The sequence below is a fragment of the Marmota flaviventris genome, chromosome 8 (genome assembly GCF_047511675.1).
Source record: "Marmota flaviventris isolate mMarFla1 chromosome 8, mMarFla1.hap1, whole genome shotgun sequence".
Taxonomy (NCBI): Eukaryota; Metazoa; Chordata; class Mammalia; order Rodentia; family Sciuridae; genus Marmota; species Marmota flaviventris.
Genome location: NC_092505.1, coordinates 122,764,821 through 122,787,986, shown reverse-complemented (window position 1 = coordinate 122,787,986; position 23,166 = coordinate 122,764,821). Strand labels below are relative to the sequence as shown.

The following is a 23,166-nucleotide window of genomic DNA, read 5'->3' as shown; positions in this document are numbered from 1 at the left end:
AATACATTAGCTCATAGAGTATGTGCATAACAAGTTTTAGTAGATCCTTTGTAAAGTCTCCTAAAGTGGTTGTACCTGATTTCCTCTGACTATGAGTGTTCCCTGTGCTCTTCATTGTCAACAATGGATATTACTGTTACGCTTTTTAAACGTTTCTGATTCAATGTGTAAAATGATAAATGTTGTTTTTAATTTCTATTTCCCCGATGACTTGTGATATTGAACATCTTTTTGTAGGCTTATTTGTCATTCATATTTTTTATGGATTATAGTTCATAAATTTTCTGTATTTTCTTAATTGCTTATTTTATTTTTATTGATTTTAGAAATTCCTCAGATATTCTGGGACCAATTCTTTGTTAGTTATGAGGGTTAAAAATATCAATCCTCAACTCATGACTTCATAATTCACTTTATTTTTGGTGTCAGATGAGGAACACATTTTTTTTCTTTTTTTGGTGCTGGGGATTGAACTCAGGGCCTTGTGTGTGCGAGGCAAGCACTCTACCAGCTGAGCTATATCCCTAATCCTTATAAACACAAATTCTTAATTTCAATGTACTGGATATGTCAACACTCTGCTTCAAAATTTGTGCATTTTGTTTTGTGTTCAAGAAATTATTTTCTATCTTTAAGTTATAAAAGTATTCTCCTAAAATGTCTTCTGAAATTTGTAATTTTGCAGGTTTCAGATTAATTCTTCCTTCCATCTAGAATTCTTTCCTTACCATTAATTGAGTAGTCCATCTTTTCCTCCATTGACTTGCAAGCACTCATTGTGTTTCTGTGATGTGTTGTATTTCTCGACTCTCCATTCATCTCATTTCTCTATCTCTGGCTTCTGTGAAGCACACAGTCTTAAATACTATTGTTCATTTTCTCACTTTTGATGTTGCATGCTCAACTGAAAAATCTCTAGACTTTCATCTCTCCCAGATAAGCATTGAAAGCTATTATTTTTAAGAATCACTTTAGCTTCTTTCTGTGTTGATATGTAGTATTTTTAGTTTTCAGTGTTTTCTAATTTTTATTTTCACTTTCCTTTTGATCCATTAACCATTTATAAGCCTTCCCTCTAGTTTCCAAATATGTGAGCATTAAAAAAACATTTTTTTGTTGTAATTATATTTTAATAGAATGGTAATTATATATTGTCTACACAATATAAGATTCCCTGGTATTTGTTGCTACTACTTTGCAAATATCCAACTTATACTTAACAATTAAATTGTACCCTTTAATTGTCAATTGCTGCACTTAAATTTGTCCATTAGAGTAGAATTACTGATAGTCTTGTTCTGATTTTCTCTATTGTTACAAACTTTACCAGTTTGACCTACAAATTGCAAAATGAAATACATTAATGTTTTTAATTGTGATTGTGAGTTTGAGTCTTTTGTACACTTTTTTTATATATTTGAGATTAGGTTTTGAGTGTAAGGAAGATAAGAATTATTATATCTCCCTGGCAAATTAGACATTTTACCTTTATGTAGTGCTCTTCACTGTATTTAGTAATACTTTCTTACTTAAATTCTATTTTATCTGGAAATAAAAAATCAACAGGACCTATCTATGTTGTAACTATATGTGTATATATACATATAATACCAGATAAGTATAAATATGTACACACTCCTAAATATTATTAATTTCAACCTTTCTGTGTACTTATGTATTAAGTGTGTCACTTGTAAACAGCATATGGCAGTTTTAATAATATATGTGGCTTTGGAATCTCTGTAGTATATAAATTTATTCCTATTCCATTTATTGATGGGGTATTTGGATTTATCATATCAGGCTTAAATCTGCCCTTCCTGTGCTTCTTTTTAAAATCCCCTTTTTTTGTCATTTATTGTATAGATCAAGTTTTCTTCCTTGCTCCCTTTTTCTTCTTAATTTTTGGTAAGTTATTTGTTCTATATAGAATCTTCAACTGCTGATCTTTAAAATTTTCAACAAGAACATTAGCTCGAGCAAAGTCTACAGTTAATTCACATCTCTGTTCTCCTTTTCAACAAAGTGGTGAACCTAGAATATTTTAATTCTGATGACTCCACTCCAGTTTCCATGCTATTTTTGTGTACTGTTTTGTGATTGATATGTTTTTAGACTACTCAATATTACTCCTTATTTTGACTGCTATTTTATCACACTGTCTAGCTCCTATGTAGATCTATAGCATATAGTGTTTGCAAACTTTTACTTTTTCCATCTCAAGGTTTCCTTCCATGAGGTCCTGTTGGCTATAAACTAGCATCAGGTGTCTGAAAAAAAAAAAGTCTTTATTTTGTATTTACTTTTGAATAACAGCTTGGTTGTTAAAGAACTTCTTAATTACAGACCTGTCTTAAACACTTTGAAGATATATGTAAATTGAATCAGTTTCTGTGAAGAGTTTAAAAGAGGCCCTAATCTTTGTTTGCAAAGTACAAAGTTTCATATTTGTGTATATGAATTGTATTATATAAATCCTCAAAATCCTTAATCGCTGTTTGTGTAGGTGCTGTTTGAAAATGCCCCCCCCCTTCCTAGGTAGCTGTAATATTTAAATCAACCTTTGAGCCAATTTTAAGGAAATATATTTAGTTTGAATTTTAGTAGTCTGATTTAAGAGTACTGATTCCCAAACTCAAAAAAAAAAAAAAAGCTGGGATATCTTTTACAATAAAGCCAGCTTCCAGTATTCAGTTACTCGTGGACTAAAGCAGGAATGGAGTCACACTTGGCCATTTAGGCCCAGCGCTCGGTTGTTAATGTCCTTCAATCCCTCCGCTGGCGAATACACGCCATTTATCAAGTGCCATCCACTCGACACGGCTTCTTGACATTCCCAGGTGTTAGAGAACGTCATGAGAAGGTGATATAATGTACCCTGTCCCCTTTGGACGCATGATTCACGACACATAACCATGCCAACCTGAGGGAAAAAAACTTCTTAAATACTGAGAAATTGAAAGACATAAAATTTTAAAATTGCTTAGTTGAAATGGTTTCCTTGGAGCAGTCCAGCAGGTCAGCTAGTCATCTTTAAGGCTGGAGGGTTCTGAAGAGCAGGCCTGGGCGGCCTCTTACTTTGAACTGGGGAGGAAAATGGATGCTTATTCCTTCATTTCCCTTTCACAGGGGCCTTCCCACTAGGGTGGGAAGGGATTTCCTGGCTCAGCTTAGTCAGATCTGGGCATTTTAAACCTTGGTGTCTGCAAACTTATTGACCCTCACTATCTACCAAGGTCAGGACTCAAGAGAAGTAGAAGCCAGTGATCTTGCTTCCATTTCCTCACATACGAATTGAAAGTGGTACCTGCCCTGCCTTCCCTTCCACATGCTGTCTTACTTAACACGCCTCCCTCCACCAGTAAGACGTATTCAGCACCATGCTCAAGCTACCTGCAAATACAAACTCTATAGACTTTTATAAGAACAATGCACATTTAAGTGGTTTTGCAGTGGAATGGGGAAAAGTCAAACAAGAGTGATGCAGAAAAAAATGCTCTGTTGAGAGAAGGTAAAGCATTCATTCATTCATTCATTCAGCAAGCAACTCTCTAATAAGGACCTGTGCCAGGTGCATAAGTCTCTCTCCTATTCTACAGTTTACTTTCTATTGGGAGGACACTGGAAATCTTAGCAAGAAGAAAGGATCAGCAAGAGTGAGTCAGAGCATTAAAAGAGAGCAGGGGTATGGAAAGTGATAAGGTGGTGAAGAGGTGATGCTGAAGATGAGAGCTCACTGTCAGGTGATGAGGAGAGGGGAGTACCATCCCAGGAAGTGATTTAAGCCTAGGACAGAAAGGAGTTTGTATGTTCAAAGGCCCAAAGACCAGTGGGCAAGGAACGTGTTCAGAGAAGCAGGCAGGAGCCCCTCAGGTAGGTTATGAGTTAGACTGCAAGGTCTTCAGTGTGATGGAAAGCCTCTTGAGAACTTTAAGATCAACATGTTCTGAGGAGTTAGGAGAAGACTTGGAGGTAGTACTGAGTAGGTTGGGTGGGGAGGAAAGAGGAAAGAGTGTAGATAGGTGGCTTAATTTTGGGGACTGACATCACAAGGTACCATAGCCTGATTGGCTTATGTATTTAATTTCCTCACATTTCTGGAGAGTAGATGTCTGAGGTCTAGGCATCAGTGGTCTTGACTTTTTCTTTTTGGCTTGTAGATGGCTGTTTTCTCCCTGTGCCTTTACACAGTCTTCCCTCTGTTAAATGTTGAGCGTGTTCAACTTTACTCTTCCTATGAGGACACAAGTCCTAGCAGACTGAGATCCACTCTAATGGCCTCATTTTAATTTAAGTACCTCTTTAAAGACCTTATCTTCAAATACAACACATTGTAAAGTACTGGGAGTTAGAATTTCAACACATGAATTTTGGGGCAGGGGCACAGGAGCAGCCAATAATAGTAGGAGCTATAGTGTGAGCAAAGGCTTATGGCTGAGTTGGCATGGTCCCTATTGGTGAACAGTGAGGGAACCATCCTGGCTGGGCAGAGGACATATGTAACAGAGACACAAAAGTAAGGTGATCAGTGGACGTGGAGGCCAGGCTGGTGAGGCTCTTGAGATCAGATTACAGAGATGTGACCATTCATGGGGTGCCTTGGAGAAGAACTAGGAATGGATGGTTAATCTTCTGGTTACCTGAAAGCCACGCATGAGAGGACTGGGTCAGGAATAGTTCAGGACATAGGCCTCGACTTCAACCCGTAGGGCTAGAAAAGAAAGAGGAAGGAACATCTCCCAGGAGGAACTGCCAATACTGATAGAATAAGAGGAGACAGGACTCCACCTGGGAAACTGAGAATGAACCTGAGATAAGGATTGTCCTGCAAAACCTGTGCTGGGATGGCAGTCAGGGAGATCAGGGCAGCCCAGCGTGTCCCCAGCAGGCATGGTGGAGGCTGGATGTGTTGCCTCACTTGGATGGGAAGGCACTTCAGGGTGTCACCTCAGGGTCAGACAGACCTCAGGTCAGATCTTACCTCCTTCATTTGCAGGAATGAACTTGAATCTCATTGAACAAGTCACTTAATCTCTTTAAGCCTTAATTTACTCAAATGTCTAATGGGAGTAATAAACTAACATTCTAGACTTTTAGAGGGTTGAATGAGGGAATATGCATGATGCCTGGGTCATAATAGTTGCTCACTGAAGGGCAACTACATCCCACTTAGTGGATCAAAACCTTCAAAGCACAGAATGGATAGATTTAGGTGTTATGACACAGGACACAGCCTGGTGCTTCCTGCAGCAGTACTGAAAAATAGAGCTGGTGTGGCTGGTCCTAGTGTGTTTTCTTATCGGACCACACTTTACTGGCATAGAAAACAGTGGCTACCGAATGAAGAGTCAGGGAAAAGTCTAACTACAATTTGTGCATCCCAGGTGAGAACCCATTGCAGCTACCAATGATTCTATTTATTGTGTCCCTACCACCCACCAGGGAAGGATGTGGCTCTTTCCATTTCATTTAACTCTAAAAGCAACTTTGCTTCCTTGCTCCCAGATTGTAGAGAAGGAACAGATTCAAACCAAGTAAGAAACTTTTTCAAGACATACATAATTGGAAAATATAAGAGCTGGGTTTGCATCCTTAGCCTGATTCTAGAAGTGATCTTTTTCCACTCGGCCCTACTGCCTCCATTTCTTGGCCACGGCAAGTCTCAACATTTGAGGTACAGATGGTACTAATTACACATGACTTATCAAATACTACCTTCTTTTCCCAAGTCTGTGTTGCAGGAAACAAATGAGAAGAAAGATGTTCTAGTTAATCTTGATGCAATTGTAAACCATCCCCAAACCTTAATGGTGTAAACAACCACTTGATTACACTCATGGATTCTGTGGGTCACAAATTTGGAAATGGCTTGACTTTGTTCCAGAATGTCCAAGGCTTCATCTGGGAAGATCCAAACAGCTGGGAGGGAGGTGACTCCTCAGCCAGCAAAATGGGATTATCTGGAGATTCTGGGATGACTCAAATGTTGGATTTAGCTGGGGCTGTCAATCATACCTACAGTTAGTTTTTCCAGGTAGCTTATGATCTTTCCAACATAGCAGCCTTACATAGCTGCACTTTTCCATAGAATATCCAACTTTAAAATGTGAGCATCCTAGTAAACAGGGCAGAAGCTACATTGCCATAATGATCTATCTGAGAAGACACGTAGCCTCGCTGACTGAAGTCTACTGGTAGAAGCAACATTCAGATTCAAGGCTGCTCAGATTCAAGGAGAGGAGAGATTCCATCTTGTAATGGGAGAATTGTCACTGAATTTTATTATAATAACCACCAGGGTGTAAAGGTACAAGAAAAATACATGGAAGTGTTTAAGAAAAAATGTCTTGCTGCAATTAATGACATGTTTGTTATTTTTCTTTCTTGCTGAGCTTAAAATACTCAGGCCCAAATAATGCTGAACATGAACTGGATTTGATTGTGAGCAAGCTTTCCTTGCTCCTTCCTTAACAGAAGGCCTCAACCTACAAAAGTGACAGCAAGTTCCTGCAGCAGCAGCCACATTTCTGTCCTAGCACCAAACTTCTGAGAGCAATGTTGAAAATTCTGTAACCTACCCAGTCACTTGGGGGTCATGATGACCCAGTGATAGCAGCAGAGATGGTGAAGGGGAAGAACAAATGGATCCATTTGTTTAAAGATCAGCTTTTCAACCTTCCTTTTTAAAGTTAAGTGCTCTCAGTTGAATTAAATTTGGGTCACATGTAGAAAGTCTCAGTTTGATTTTCTTTTTAAAAATAAGTTTCCATAAGTAGGTGTAATTTATTTATTTTCTTCATTTATCCAGCTTAAATTACTTAGGGGCTGTGTTTTGTTGCTCAATCAGGTATTAATGACCCATGTGAAAATGAAAGAGAATGGTTGTGTTTGCATGAGGCCTGTTCATTAGATTCTATTGTCTAGAAAGAAGGAGTTATTTACTTATTAAAAAGTATTGACCTAGATTAATTTCCTGGGAGTCATTATTACCTTGCAGGTGGGACCTTGGACTTGGAGCTTATAGTGACCGGTCCTAACATCATTCTGATCTCTAGTTTCTTGAGCAAGACCTTTAAAGAAATGTGCCCCAAGAACAAGTCAAGAATAAACATAAGCAGTGCAGACTCCAAGAATTTAGAGAATTCTATCACTGTGTTGGTGATAATTGTACATTTAAAGGGTCATTGCTCAGAGGCTATGAAGGCTAAAAAGTTTTTTAAAAATCAAATACCTTAAGCTACCTTTTCTGATTTGAAAATACCTTTTGTTGTTTATCTGTTGCTTATCCTTTATGCCACTCCCCAAACCATCATATATGGGAGAAAGACGGAGTTTGGCTGATGTGAATTGATGTTTTGCACAATTATGTGAATGTGGATAAGTTCCTCAAACTTCACGGGCCAGTGGTCTGATTATAATAAAATTGGAAAAAATAGCACCTGGTGTTGCAAGAATTAAAGGAGATATGGAATATATGATCCTTGTTGCCAAGTCTGGCACTAAGTAAATGGGGATCCTTTAACTTCTGTGTTACTTGGTCTAATTTTTTGCATCTGGGTTGGGGGTGTAGCTTAGTGGTAGATGGTTGGCCTCCAATGCATGAAGCACTGGGTTCAGTCTTCAGTACTGCCAAAACAACAGCAGTAAAACACACACACAAAATCAAAACAAGCAAGCAAAACCCCCACCAATTTTCACATATGCAATAGTGCAAAAAAGCAGACAGCACAACAGTGCTCCGTATAAATGATGTGGACCTGAAGCTCTTGTGTCATTCCTCAAGTGAACCAAATCAAGGTTGTGACTGGCATTTCAGAAACTTGTGAAGTAAGATAAGAGGAGGACATTTTTACATTTATCAAACATTGTGCGCAACTGACTGTTTCATATACATTTTCTCCTTTTCTTCTTATACGATGACCTTACCCATAAACATCATACGACTTAGTCAATTGCTCCAAAACACAGTGGCTAAATGAAATATTCATTCATTATTTCTCATGAGTCAACTGGGCAGTTCTGATATGGACCAGAGTTGGCTGATCTTGCTTGGGTTTGCTTATGTGTCTTTGATGGGTTGCTGGGTCATAGGGCACTAACCAGGTTAGAGTGGCCATGACTGGCCAGGACAGTTCGACTCCAAGTGGTTTCTTACCCTCCTACAGGGTTGTTTTGTTTTGTTTCTTCTCATAGCAATAGCAGGAGTCCAGGAAAGAGAGGAAAACATACATGCTACTGTCCCCTGGGCCAAAGTGAATCATATTTTGCCAAGCTCTGAGCAGGAGGGCACTTCTACTGGAAATAGATGCATGAACAAATGGGGCCAGTAGGGCACTTTCACTGTTATAATAAGCATTGTTCTTCCTTATGATTGTAGGCAAGGAGATGGAGGCTTGCAAAGTCATGCTGTTGGTCAGGGGCCTGTTTCTTTTTGCTGTCTTCTTTCCCAGTGACCTCCTGCTTGGAGATGTTTTCTAATCAGTTCTATCTCCCCAATCTTTCTCATGCATGAACTTGAAATTTCATGTAAAATACTTGGGATCAACCAAGTGATCTTAACAATACCAAGTATAATGACATCATGGGACAGCGAAGGTAAATAGGCAAGGTAGGTCTTACTACTTAGAGAAAATCAAGAGAGAACAGATATGTAGCTGAATGTAGTTTAAATGGAAGGAGGTGAGTTAACATTTATATTTATCCTCTGCATATTGGCTTCCCTGATTTTGCCTGGGTCAGCTTGCACCTTTCTATGACACTCTTCCTGGAATTTGATACTCAAATCTAAGAAATGCCAGGTCTTGGTGTGTGGTGTTGGCCTGAGACGCTTCCTAATTTGTTGTTCCTAACAGGTGCTGATTTGTGCCTTAAAGAGGACCTGCAGTGAAAAGCGCAGCCTGGTCAGAGCCCCATGCACTGTGAGGAGTCAAGGCTGTCCTCAAGCATCTCTTGGATGATGGAAAAATGATAAGAGATTTGACTATCAGTGCTCTGCCAGAGGGGTGCAGGAGGGCTGAGTAACACAGGGCTGTTAATAGATTTTATGGCTTTTTGAGTACCCCAAACTTTACTTATTAATTATAAGATGTGGTTTAGTCACTGTTGAAATATGTACATTGTGTTAATTGATTTGTATAGGCTCATACCAAGAAACTAAAAGAATATGAAGGACTATAACTCGTACAAAGGGACTGTAATCACTTTACTAACTTTTCTTTCTCCCTCTTCAGGGAGAAAGGCTTTGAGGCCCTCCAGTGCCCAGTCCAGTGTTCCCTGGAAGAGTGACACAACCTGTCTGGGTGTTCAGGAAATGTCTTGAATCAATGAATAAATAAATGATTTTGTTTGCTTCTATGTTTCCCTACCTACTTTATTTCCAAAGTACTTCTTATGGACCTTGAATGGTGGCATGTATGGAAATAGGGTTGGGGTTTCTTCTGAGCCATTGATTGTTGTTTATTAAGTACCTTTGGGATCCTTTAGAGTCCTACGTGTGGTTGAGGATGTCTAGGTGTGTATGGTCCCTGTGCTCAGGGATCTGACAGTTCTACCTAGCCTGTGTTTTATAAGGCATGAGGTCAGGTGGTCTGCTTAGAGATCCAAAGTGACAACATAAAGTGGTAACTTCTTGCAGAGAAGTTTAAGTGTGATCCGCACTGCAGACCCAAGTTTGTCTTTTCTGATTCAGCGAGTTCATCAGCTTCTGAGAACCACTGCTGCTCCTGCTTCTCCGAGATGGTACAGAGCCCGACTGCAGCCACCCAGGTCCAAGGCAATGGACCCTGCAAGTCCAAGCAGCAGTTAAGTTTTTCGGTTCTGGTGTGCGGCTGGCGCCCTCCCCAGACCAGGCAGCGTAGAGCGTCCAGAGACCCAGCCAAGGGCAGGACCCGCAGCGACGCCCGCCGGGCCACTCCGCCCAGACGTCAATTCAAAAGGGATGGCAGGGCAGGGCCCCTGGGCCCCTGCAGGCGACCTGCAGGCGACCCCCAGGCGCCAGGCAATCACTTTCTAGGGGAGCCCATCATTCCTGGCAGCAGCTGTTTGGAGAACCTGACTGGGGACGCCGAGCCAGAGGGCTCCGGGGAGTCGCCCACCAGAGTCTTTTGGGTGCTGGCTCCTGACGGAGGCAGGAGAACGCGAGTGCCCAGTGTGGGGTCCGCGGGAGGAAAGTTGGGGGCCAAAGCCGCCAGGCTGGGAGCGCGGAACCCAGGGCCTGTGTCCGCGTCTCATGAATATGCACGAGCCACCTCCCTCCCTCCGTGACGTCACGGGCCGTCCCGGGGTGAGCGCCAGAGCCGCTCCGGGTCCGCGCCAGTGAGCGCGGCTGCTGCTGGCGAGCGAGCGGCGCGGCGGAGGGCACCGGAGGCCGAGCGCGGCGGCGGCGGCGGCGGCGGCGCCTGAAGCGCACCCAGCGGGCACCGCGAGGCGGCCTGCGACGCGGCGGACACCGGGAGGCCAGAGCCGGCGCTGGCAGTAGGCGGCGGCGGCAGCTTGTTGGCGGCATCGGCGGCGAGGATGCTGCCTGGGAGGCTGTGCTGGGTGCCGCTCCTGCTGGCGCTGGGCGTGGGGAGCGGCAGCGGCAACGGCAGCAGCGGGGGCAGCCGGCGGCGCCGCCTCCTCGCGGCTAAAGGTGGGTGCTGGGGAAGTTTTCTCCTCTCCTAGCAGGGAGGCTGGGCAGGCTCGAGGGTGCAAACGGCGGGGACTCGGCTCACGCTGGATTTGCCCACGGTCCTTTACCGCAGCTTCTCCGGCTTCTGTGCGCCCGCAATTCCCGAAGTCAGCGCCCTATGCAGCGGACCAGGGAGGTTCCGCCCGCCCGCGGGCGCCGACCCCATCCCTGGGTGGGGTCCTGAAGCCAAGGAGCAGGCGAGGTCTGGGGAGTCCAGACAACTTTGGGGGCGGTCTGTGCCAGGGTGGGAGCGTCGCGGGCTCCGGCCCAGGGATGGCTTCAGCAGGGCGCTGGCGCTGCCGCGGGGAGAAGCAGGTGTCTGCTCCTGCCCCGGGGGAAGGACCGGCGGCGGTGTCTTTAAAGGAAGCTGAGCTGTGACTGGTCTCCCAGGTCGAGGATGGAGTGGAAACTTGGAGGCTCCAGGGAAGGCCCCGTGGCACTCCGCGTGGTCCCCCAGGGCGGCCCTGGCTCCCCTGGGAATGCGCGCCCTCCGGGTGGGCGGCAGAGTCCCGAAGAAGTGCGCGTTGTGATGCTCCCCAGTTTCTCCGACTCTGCTTGGGCTCCCGAGGTCCAAGGCGCCGAATCTGGTACCCCTCCCTCGCTCATCCAGTTGTTCTGAAGATGTTGACCTCCCCACCTCTCCAGCCCGGAAGGAAGCTGGAGCCCGGTGAACGCCTGGAGACGTCAGGCGAGCCTGGGAGCTGGCGAGCCCTGTACTTTGCTGCTTCGGAGCATCGGGTAGGGGCGCCGGGAGGGCGGGTCTGAAACTGAAGGTCACGTGCTCGCAGGCAGTGTGGAGACATCAGAAAAGCAGGGCCGCGTGAGGGTGGGTGCAGGTGGGCGCAGGGGAGGCTGTGGCAGATCCAGGCTAGAGCGCTCAGCTTAATGATAACTTGTTGATTCTCTGCGCTGTCGACGAGGGCGTGCGTTTGGCTTGCGGGCTGTGGCCAAATTTGCCCGTTGACAAAGAAGAGGGTACATGACCCTTGGAATCTTGCCTGGCGGTCACCTTAGGGCGGAGGGCTTTGCACCAGCTGGAAAAGAGGCTCTCTATTAAGAGACAACCTGATCTAGAGGCTGGCTTTGAACTATAGTGTACCAGTGGCTCAGAGAAGGGAATGCGTATCAGGTGGAATTACTCTTGGCGGATGGAGAGATCCAGAGGCAGATGGTGCGTCTTGTCTGAGCTTTGGGAACTGCTTCTCCTATAGTTTGAGAGTAATGAATTTGAAAATAGGAGAGTTTCTGTTTATTTGTAATCTTTAAATTTTTTATGACATGATTTCAAAAAAAAAGCTTATTAGCAGGCTCCCTATTTCTTTCTAACCGCCCCCCCTTCCCTGTGTATCTTTGACAGTTTTTCTTCTGCAAAGACAAACTCATTCCAGAAAAATGAAACGTCTTAAACATAGGTAAAGGTGACACTGAGATGAAGGAATCAAGCTAAGAGACTGTTTCCGTGAAAACAAGAATAATAAAAGAAAGAACTTCCCAACCCTTTGCCTTGGTTCCTTAGTATAGATACTTTGTTAAGCAGGCAAATTACATTCTGAGGGGAAGATTTTTCTATTTCTTTATAGCAGAGCAAGTGACATATTTATAAGCAGATGTCTACAAACAGGGGAGGAGGTTCACAGCAAGTGAAAATCAGGGAAGAAGTCATTTGGGAAGAAAACCTGGTGTGCATAACACATTGCTGAGTTCTCATGTCAGGGTGGAAAGATGAGAGAGCGAGGAAGAGAAAAATAAGGCTATCAATGATTCACTTTATGTGAATAATTATGTGCATTTTAACCAACATCCTTCATCTCCCCCACTTAGAACATATCCATTTCACGGTTAAAACCAGTCATTTGTCTTCCGAGTATAAAAAGTTTATAGATTCTCTGAAGTGAATCCCCCTTGTTTCCGCTTCTTTCCCCTTACAACCACTAGGGGGCGGCAAAGAGCACCATTTGCTGCCTTTTTTTGAGACAAATGTGTGATATTTGATCACAGCAGAGACATTTATTCTGACACTTTAGTGTGTATTTACAGGACCGACTTTCTTCATTACAATGCACTTGCAGTTTATGTTTTCAAATCACATAATCTCTGAAGAACGTTTGAATTTAATAAAACTATATGCTTTCGGTATGATGCGCCCTGCCTCTGATTTTTTGCCATTTTTAAGCTTCATGTTGTTATTTCCATCACCAAAAAAAAAAAAAAAAAAAAAAAAGGAGAAGAATCAGGAGGCATGTGAAGAAGATTGAACAAAAAAATTCTCTTTCTTCTTCCATACACTTTTGTATCTATTGTGGGAGAAAATCGGGAGGGTGACAAGGAGCTGTCTTGCAGAGTTGATGTGCCCTCTGGACAATGACTGGAAGTGTGCACTCTCAGCTTCGGGCTGGTGTGGGATGCCTGTGTCTATGGGGCGCAATATGCCTTCCTTGTTTCTTGTTATAGGAGACCAAATAGCTAACCCCCAGGAACAGTGTGAGGTTTTCACAGGATCTCTGCACTTTCAGGGCAATTTCAGAAATCATATAGTGTCTGGGCAGTTACAACCCTTTCCCTCCACCCTTCTCTATCTCGTCTATCAAAAAAGAAAAAACTCTTATTGGATTCCATGAAGAGACCAGATTACTTACCATGTGTTCTATGTAAAAAGCTGGGGAGGTATTTTGGACCCAGGGAGTCTCTGGGAAAGAGAAAGACATGTCTTGCCCAAGGGAAAGAAGACAGTACCATCTAGATATGCATCTGAAGGTTTGTGGTAAATCTGGCAAAATGTGTGGGTCTCATCATCTCAAAGACCACTAGTTACACAGTCCCCTTTCAGTGCCCAGCATCCAAGCGTAGAAGTCACATGGGACAATCCTGAGTATAGATTTTCAGTGATTGGGGTGCTCACCTGTGTGCCCAGAGCCTGGACCAGGGCTCTGGAAGTTTCTGAGCAGATAGCTGAAGACCATCATTATTCCACCCCTACCTGTTTTGGAGGAGTTTTTGACCCACTATCAAGATAAGATTTTTATATGGAAATTTTAAGCAAATGGCAATAGACAGAATTTGTCCAAAGTGTAATACTAACTGAGTGTTAGGAACATAGGCAAGAGACATGGGGCTGGGGAGAGAGAGCTTGCCAAAGTAGCCTGTGGTAATAGGGAGGGGAGAGTACAGAGCAGAATTCTAATAATAATAGTGCAGTTGTAATTGTAGCATTTGGAGCCCCTTTTTAGCATGTAAACAGGTGCTTTGCTAATCCCATTCATGGGCTGTCCTGAACTCCTCCGACAGCACATGCACAGCCTGTCTTAGCCTGCACAGCCTGTCTTAGCCCGTTTTACACATAAGAAAGTGAGTCTGAGAGAGGTCATGTGACTTGCCAAGACCTTCAGCAAGAGAGTGTGGCTCTGGGGTCAGAATATAAAGGGTTGCCACACCCATGCCTTATTTGCCAGAGGTTCTTCCCTTTGGATTTGAAAACAGGTTTAGGGATCACCAGAAACTGAGCTGTTTGTGTGTCTGAATTACCCAGGAGACTTTGAGGGTCCAGGTTGCAGTGTTAAAGGGGCTGCAGGTAATGAGACGAGTGGGCCTTGCTTTCACCTGTGGAAACCAGGGTGCTTGCTCAGAGCAGTGGCCTCATCCTCCTTCCCACAGATTCAAAGCCTTTCTTGAATATTCCAGTCTGCACATTGTAGAACTTCCTGCAGGGGCAAAGATGGTATGGAATTGTGTGATGAATTTTCCTTAATCATCTTGAGCAAGTAGCAGGTGCCTCCTTGGGACATGACAGAGCTTTTTCCCTGCCTGCAACAGAAATGCCAGAAAGCCTTCAGCAATATATCAGAGCATCTGTCAGAGTCATCCTGAATCACCGGTGGTTCCTGGACCAGATTGTGCTTCATCCTTGCCCTGAACCCTCTGGCCTTCTGGCTAGAAGGTCATCTCCCTTAGCTTCATTTCCATGGTTACCCAAGATGTGGCCAGACGTGGACTTGGCCGTCCCTAGGAACCTTCCCAGGCTGGCCACCCAGGAAACATTGGCTGTCCCTCTGCCTGCCTGTGTTTCCTTGTCCAACTCCTGCACTGCTGTTTTCTGAGCCCTGAGAGCTGGAGCATCACCCAGGCTCTTGCTGCGTGTCCAGGCCTGACCTTGAGACATGAGATGATTAGTCAATGGTGTTTGGCTTAGTGAATGCACCTGTTTGTAATTCAGGGCATTATCATTTCTTATCCTAGGCATTTAAGACTTTTCTCCCCTCCTGTATGAAGTAAAATTTTGGCTTAATTGCTTGAGAAATCTGAGTTCCAGTCCAGGCCCTATCCCTTGTTCATAGATATCTTGGGCAAGTTAGTTAACCCTTTTGAGGCTCAGTTTCCTCATCTGTAAAATACAGGTACAGAAATCTACTTGCGAGTTTGTCAGAATAGTGCTTAGAAAACACTTCGATTTATTTTGTGGTATACAAAAGGCACTAACTATTGGGAGCTGAGGCCGGAGGATTGCGAGTTCACAACCAGCTTCAACAAAAGCAAGGTGCTAAGCAACAGTGAGACCTTGTCTATAAGTAAAATACAAAATAGGAATGGGGAGTGGCTCAGTGGTTGAGTGCCCCTGAGTTCAATCCTTGGCTACCCCTCTGCCAATAAAAAGGTACTAACTCTACAATGATTGTAATTACTGGTAGCTTAAACATGTGTCTAATGTAGGTGACTGATGAAATTCCCTGTTTCTAATCTCTTAGCAATTCAGCACCTCTGTTCATACTTTCTCCTGACTCACACTCGATTCCATTTCTCTGCCTCTCGGTCTGTCTTCTTGCTCTTTCTCTCAGTGTGTGGATGTGCATGTGTGTGCAAATATCATATATAAGTATAAATGTACATGTACACATGTATTTGACTTTGTTTATAAAAGCCTCTTCTTCTTTCTCTGGTCTGTAAATGCCTTTGAAGCCAGATCCCCCATTTATCACCTCAGACTTCCTGGAGCTTAATGCAGGGTCAGCATTGAGGAAGGATCAGCTGTTGTTGGCTATGTAAACAAATATACAAATGTGATTCCATGTGCAGACCAGGGGTGTGGGAGGTTCTGATCCTTGGAGGAAGAGCTGATATTTTGTGATTTGGGGTGTAAAGAAATGTTTCCCACCCAGTTAATGCTTTCCTCCCAGCTCTGCTGTCCCAGAAAGTAGAGAAACATTCTGTTTATGACCTTTATAGTGTTTGCAATTATGCATGTTTACATAGACAGGGATAATCCAAACTAGGACACCCAAATAAAAGACTGAGACAGATCATTTATTTTATCATTTGCTTTGTATCCCACCAGTATTGGGCCCTATGGAAATGGTTCCCTTGGAAAGTCAGATTTTGAGGATGGACTGTGGAGACGACTGAACTTGGGGAAGAGTGTCAAGCTGAAGACACTGGTGCTATTTTAGCACAAAGTATCGCACTGCAAACTGTGGGGAAGAAACATGCAGAGGCAGGAGGGGGCAGTGGTCAGAGAGGAGTCAGGCTCATGAGCTCTGCTTGTTAGCCTTTCAGCCAATGGCTATTTTTTACTTCCTTTTATTCTCTCTGAGGGGAACAAAATATTAAAGTAAGTTCCAGATATCAAAGAGTTCACCCTCTGCCGATGGCAAACCTCACACATGACTGAACCCTTACAGAACTTAGTAGTTTATAGGAAAATGGTAGATCTTGCATCACAGACCTCAAAAGGTCTTGTAAGAAAGACATTGGCGGGGCTGGGGATATAGCTCCGTTGGTGGAGTGCTTGCCTGGCATGCACAAGGCCCTGGGTTCAATCCCCAGCAACCTCCACACACACACACACAACACACACACACACACACACACAACACAAGACATTGGCAAGGTAATGAGAGGTCCGGGGAGGCTTTATGGAGGAAATGAAAGGAATCTTGATGGATGAGTAGGCATTGGGCGAGCAGCTGGCCATGGGGCAGGACTGGTGAATGCCAGATAGTTAGAGTGCCCATGATTGGCACACAGGTGCCAGCGAGGGAGACTCAGCCAGCATAGAATATATTCTGCATACAGACTCCAGAGCTAACGAAATGGCAAAAGTTATTGAAGGCATACCCTGTCCCGGGCACCATTTTGAAGCACTTTCCATGTCATTTGGTTTAACTCTAAGGAGGCAAAGCTATTCCCCCATTCTTAAAGAAGAGGAAATTGAGGTCCCAACTACCTACTCAATACCTCACAGCTCCAAGGTGGCCGAACTGTGGCGCCAAACGCAGAACACTGTGATCACATGGATTGCTTCCCCTCACCGGGGCTGACCTACCAGAGTGACTTGCTGTGTGCCTCGGGGAGGCTCTGAGTGGATCAGAGAGGCTCAGTAGGCCCCGAGGGCATCGCCTCCCTGTCTGATAATATTTGTGTGAGTTTCATGTCAAAACTGCTGTGAGAGTCCATTTCTCGGGAAGCCTCACTGTCTGATTCACTCCTTGATTCAGAGTGAGCAGGATCTGTCTCTTCCGGTGCAGGCATCTTGAAGTCCTCCCTGCTTCCTGTCATGTCTGGCCTGCACTGGTCTGCGCTGATGTGTTTGGGGGAGTGTCCTGTAGCAGAAGACTGCCCCAGCTGGCTGGCCTGTGTGTCCTCGGTTCTGTTACGGCTCTTCATTTGGATCACACCTTGCCCTCTTCTGACTCTTTCTGAACCACGCAGGTTAATGGAAGATACCACACATATTTCCAAGTAGGTTAGATGGTTGGACACTGGAAGCTGAAGAGAGGATGCTGATGGGGGTGTCCAGAAAGGCAAAACAGGAGGAAGTTTTTCAGAAAGAGAAGCAGGTGTCTGACTGTGACAGTTAGCTTGACTGTTCATCTTATAGCAAGAGTTCATATATGTCAGTTGCATTTTTCACAAAGACTCATTTCACAGGTCTGTGAGTGGACATCACAGGACCCACAACAGCCGAGCCAGGAATATATCAAGGGGTCAGACAGACTGATTGTAGCTGGTTGTAATCCAGGGCCAGGGCACCAGCATGACAAGCCAGGTAACTTCTTACATGAAGCCATTTGTCTCATTGCTTTAGAAAATTTTCTAATTCTTGGAGCAGATGTCTTATCTCCAATACCTCCTCAGGACCTTGCTTGTCCCCAGCCCAGAGCACCCTCTGGTCCTATCCATCCTCCCCAGGGGCATCATTGGCCCTGACAAGAAATTTTTCTCCTTGTTCACTTTAAGCCCATTTTACCCACCTCTGGCTCACTCACTGCCCCTACTGGGGTGCTCCAGAGTACGACGCCCAGCCCCCTGTATCTTAACTCTCATCACCCTTCTGAGAATCTGCTGCTTGTCCCTATTTGGGCAAAAGGAATCCTCTCGCTTATTTATCTCCGTACATCCATCATCTCCTTTCCTTTATCATGTCCACCTGATTCTATCAGGAAAGATCTAGAACTTTTCCTCTATGAACCCCAGTTCTGCCTGGCCTACAAGAAATCCCATTCCCCATGAATTCCATCCTCACTAACCATTCAGGGATCTGAACTGGTCCTGGGATTATTCGATCCTGCACAGGTTGCTCCTTGTTATGAGCATTGTTCAAACAGCATGGCTCTTTGAGGTCCTAGGATCCTATTTCCACGGGTTCTGGGGTCTTCACTATTAGCACCTGGAATTATAGTCTCTTGCCACAGTTCATCGTCATGGTCCCAGAGGTACTATCACCAGTTCCTGTCCCTTCTGATAGTTTAGGTGGGTCCCCCAGAGCCTCTCATTTCTTCCACCTTCCACTTTTCTCTATCAGACCTTAATAAGGAGCTCCGTCATTCCCAGAGCAAAGGCCAGGACAGGAGGTGTCTGCAGGGACCTTCTGTCTTTGCCCGATGCTCAAATCCCTACTGGAGCAAGAATGCACAGGACCCTGCAGCCTTTTAAAAACTGGCCGCTGCACCCTGCTGACAACCCCCACAGAAGCTCCGGTGCTCTAAGATAGATTCCAAGCTTGCATTAAAATCTGTTGATGGTTTCACCCCCGTCTTCCTCTCGGTGAGCATTCCAGAAATTTCCAAATGGTAAATGGCTTCATCTTTCAAAAATTTACTACATGCCAAGCCCTGTTCTGAGTTCTCTGTAGATGTCAACTCCTAGAACTCTGGTAGCCAAACAATAAGGTGTAAACCCTTACTGTGCCCACTTTTCAAGTGAGGAAACTGAGGCAAAGAAGGCTAAGCTACTTGTCCAGTTCACCCAGCTAGTCAAACAGTAGAGCCAGGAATTGAATCCACAGTCTAGTTTCAGAGTCCCCTCTCTGATCTCGCCATGTGAAAGAGTTTTAAAATAACACTGATGCCTGAGCCCTGAGTGTTGTAGGGCAGGAGCTGGGATTTTGTGCCAAGCTCAATCTCTCTGGTGTTCTTGAGGTTCAGGCAAGATGGAGAGATGCACCCTGTGTTGTCCTGCTTCTCCTGATGTTGCTGTTCCTGCGGAGAGAGGGACTTGTTCCTGTATATTGCCCCCACCCCTTGTTTATCCAACCCTTCAGGTACTTTTTGCCTTCCTGTCTGCCCAGTGGATTAGGAGCCCCTGCAGTGGACATGTCCTGCTTTGGTCGCCCTTGTGCAACCAGTGCCCAGGACTGTCTGAGGCCCAGGATGGATGCTGGGTGCTAAGGAGGTGACTGTGTGTAAGGGTGCTGCCACTCACCCTGTAGGACGACTCTGCCCATGCATGTTTTTCTCCTGGTCCTGGCCAATTCCTGCCTTTGGTCATGGGGAGAAGCTACCCTTCTGGCCTTCCCCCTTTAGTGATCTGACTATCCACCCACACCAATTTGCAACATTCACTTTGTAGGGTCTAAAATGCTCAGTTCAACAGCTGAATCAGGAGAACAGTAGCTGCATCAAAGTGTGTGAAGGAGGCAGGTTCTGCACGTGCCACTGGAATTGGCACCTGGAGAGGTTGCAGATGGTTCTCTGAGAATGCTCCATTGACTACAATTTTGACTTTTTCCTTTGGAATCAGTGCATTCAATTGTCATGCAAAAATTGTCAATTTTTTAAAAAAGCACATCATTTTTGTACTTCTGTCACTTTGTATGTTCATGATATCTATTGTACTATGTGGTTAAATAAATTTGCATCCTCAGTCAAATGTGACTAGGAAATCCTGTGGAGTGTTAAGGAAAAGCCAAGGTTCCCCCCTCCCACCCCTTCCCTGGGGCCTGGATCCACTGATTGGCTGTGAGGTTTAAACAAATCACTCAGTCCCTCTGGACTGGGGCTTTTTCACAGATTGGAAGGATCCCAGGGTATCTGCCTGCTTCCTTTTAGAAGTTTCCAAATGCAAGACACTCTGAACACCCTTTGAAGATACAAAGTGCCTAACAAAATAAAGGGATCAGACTTAAGAAATTTGTTTGGAGACTTTGGGACTCCAACCCCCCAAACAAAACCTTCCATCTTTCTTTATACTGTCATGTAAATTTAGTTAATTATACTTTCTGAAGTTTGAACTGAGCATTGAGACCCTTCCCAGCTCTTTGATATACAGTCACACACTGGTGGTCATCCTGGTTATGCAACGAATGCAGCAGTTGCGGACCCATAAATTTTCAGGAAGAACCAGTCAAAACAGTTAATATCATCAGGCTGATGTGTCGTTTTCCAATTTGCATGGATAACTGCATTGCAGCAAATTAATTAAAACAGATAAATGTTAATCCAATGCATGTCTCCTTGTAATTAATGAAATATAACCATTACAGAGATGTTTGATTTATTATTTTAATTTATAAAATGCGGAATTCTCCCATAAAGTGAGATATAGTAATAGGCGAAGCTGACCCATATAGAGCATTAGGAAAAATAATCACATTTCTATAAATTAATCACTCTCTAAAAGGATATAGTTCATTAACACCCTGAACTGAAAGTGTTAGATGTAAATTAGATTAACCTTTTTAGTGACACTTCCATTTATATTGCGCATTCTCTTCAAACTCAAAGCACTTTACATATATTAATTCAATTAACCCTCCCCAGACCCTTGTTAAGTAAGTACATATATCAAAGTTGGAAGGGCGGAGAAATGAAACCCTTCAAAAATATTGAAGTCCTGGTCTTAGGATGTATTATTTATGATTTCTTCTGCAGCAGTACACTTTATCTGGACTTATATAGCTTGAGAACATGGGTAGGTATTCACACTTTCTCTCTCAGGCTGCCAGGAAACATTTAACATTCCACTCCAGACCCGAAGCCAGAGACACTTCTGCCTGATGCTTAGACCCAATTCTGCTTTATTTAGTCAAGTGCATCCCAGCCATGCTGGGCTGGGTGGGTGTAGGGTATCTCTAAGCGGGTGCAAGTGGCACAAAATTAGTGCTTGGGCATCCAGAGGTCATCTTCCCTTTGGGATGGCTGCTGAGCTTGGAAGGCAGACTGCAGCTCTTGAACACTGTGTCCTCAGCAGCAGGGGACATGTGTTTGGTGACCCCTTGGCCTACATTTTCACGTTTCCAACTCTTTCTTATCCTTCAAGTTCTCAAACCCACAAGCACTCTTAGAGTATTTCACAGATCGGGCCCTTTTAGAATGCCCAGGGTCTCCTGTAATAGCTGGTCTTGTAACTAATGGCGCCAGACCTAACCAAGGTGATGGCTAACCCAAAGGAATGAATTGCTAATGGTGACAGGAGATTCAGTCTAGGAGAATAATTCTGGACTGCAAGGGATTCTTCTCCATGCCTCTGGAGTTAGCACATCACTTACTTTGGTCCTCTCAGCCAACAGACAAGGACAGATGAAGCCCCCGGAGTCCTAGCATCTCACTCCCTGTGCTCTCCAACACTTCTAGATCACTTGGCTGAAAATTAGTTCCAGCTTCTCCCCTCTGCAGCCCTGCCTTTGACAGGTCAAGAGTCAGGGTTCGGAGCCAAGAGCTGAAAGACAAAGCTATCACTCAGGAAACACAGAGATGCTGGAGTTTGGGACAAAGTACTGCTTTTGCATTTCGTGGTATTTTTAAGAGTCTTCTTCTTTTTTTTTCTTTTTGGTATTTTTGTTTGTCCGTGGGAGTATGGGTTGTCATTTGGAGAAGAAAAGGAGGCTCAGATCATTCATAATCAGAGGAAGATGAATGTCACAACTAACACCTAGACCTCACCTTCCCGGCTTTCTTTTCTGTGGTTGTCATTGTTGTTTTACAAACCAATTACTTCGGCTTTATTACACCAACTTCAGAAATGTCAAGATGGTTGTATTTTGCTTGATTGCCAATTTTAGAATTACATTTAAGACCCATCTAGTGATTTCCTCTTCTTTAATTGGAAGTCATTGATAAGGCATTTTTTTTTATTGCACTCATATCTTTTTGGACAACCCCCCTGCCTCACTTCTACCCTAGTCTTCCAAAAAGTTAAATGCTAGCTCTCCTCACAAGAGGGACTCAAGTTAGGGACCAGTTGAGAATCTTTGCTAGAAGCTATAGCTTTTCCTGGAGTTTGGCCTTCAGATATGTCCCACCACCACTCTGTCCCAAAGCCCATTAGAGGATAAGGTGAAAGATGCCAGTTTCAGGATCCCTCTTGTTCCCTCATTCCCTCACCATCCCCATGCCCCTTGCATGGTCTCTGCCTGCCCTTCAGCATCTCTTTCCTCCTGTCCTTCTTGCCACCAATAGTGGCTTTTTGGAGATGGGGCTCTCTTGCTCCCTGGAGCCACTTCTTAAAATACTGCTAATAATGAAAAGAATCATCATTATTTAGCTTCACAATCGGTGTTTCCTCAAACCAGTGGAAAACATGAGTAAAGCATCTTCAGAAAATATTTCTGCGTGTATTGATCAGAGCCGGCCAATCCTGCTGGAGATGGGGGGGCTTGCCATGAGCCACAGCTTCAAAATAAGTCACCTGTTCACACTTCCAACCAAATGATCTCCTGCATAGAAAAGTTGGAGCTGCCATTGATTTGGATCCGTCTACAAGACACTAGGGCCTCTGAGCTCTTCTCTCTTCATCTTATCAAGGAGGAAACATCTCTGACCTTCATGCAGACTCTGGTAATGAGACATGATAGATGATCTCACCTTGCAATGTTTGTTTTGAGAGAGGGCACTGCTCACCCGTAGTGAAGCATGCTCACAGGACAGCATTTTAGCTAGCATGGCAGACTGTCTGGGGCAGTGTGGGTGGACACGTGAAGCAGATGAGTGTCTGCTGTGGCACTCAAGTTGTGTTCAGGTAATAGCAGCATCTGTGTCCCCGTTGTGTGGCCCCCTCCAGGAATGAGTGTGTGAGACACATCTTCTAGTATTTAAAAGCTGGCAGTGAGTGGTCACAGATCTGTAGGAAACCGGGCCCAGGCTGCATGTCAGCTGCAGTGGGTCTTAGATTCTCATATGGGACAACCTTGTGCCTTTTCTGGGCAGCTTCTGTGACAGCAGGAGGACATGTGCACTTCCATGTTCCCTCTCCTCTGGACTAAGGCAATTTCTGGGAACTTTGAGGCCTGC

At 44.4% G+C, this 23,166-nt stretch overlaps 1 protein-coding gene across 2 annotated transcripts in view; it reads left to right on the top strand.

The window, feature by feature from the left end:
* Positions 1-10,401: 10,401 nt before the first annotated feature.
* Clstn2 (calsyntenin 2) overlaps positions 10,402-23,166 on the top strand; it is a 561,925-nt gene continuing 549,160 nt past the window's right edge. For both annotated transcript variants that reach the window (XM_071615603.1, XM_027933766.2), the window contains exon 1: positions 10,402-10,630. In XM_071615603.1, the coding sequence (XP_071471704.1) occupies positions 10,516-10,630 (115 nt within the window). In that variant the 5' untranslated portion in view covers positions 10,402-10,515. The remainder of the gene's footprint in view (positions 10,631-23,166) is intronic.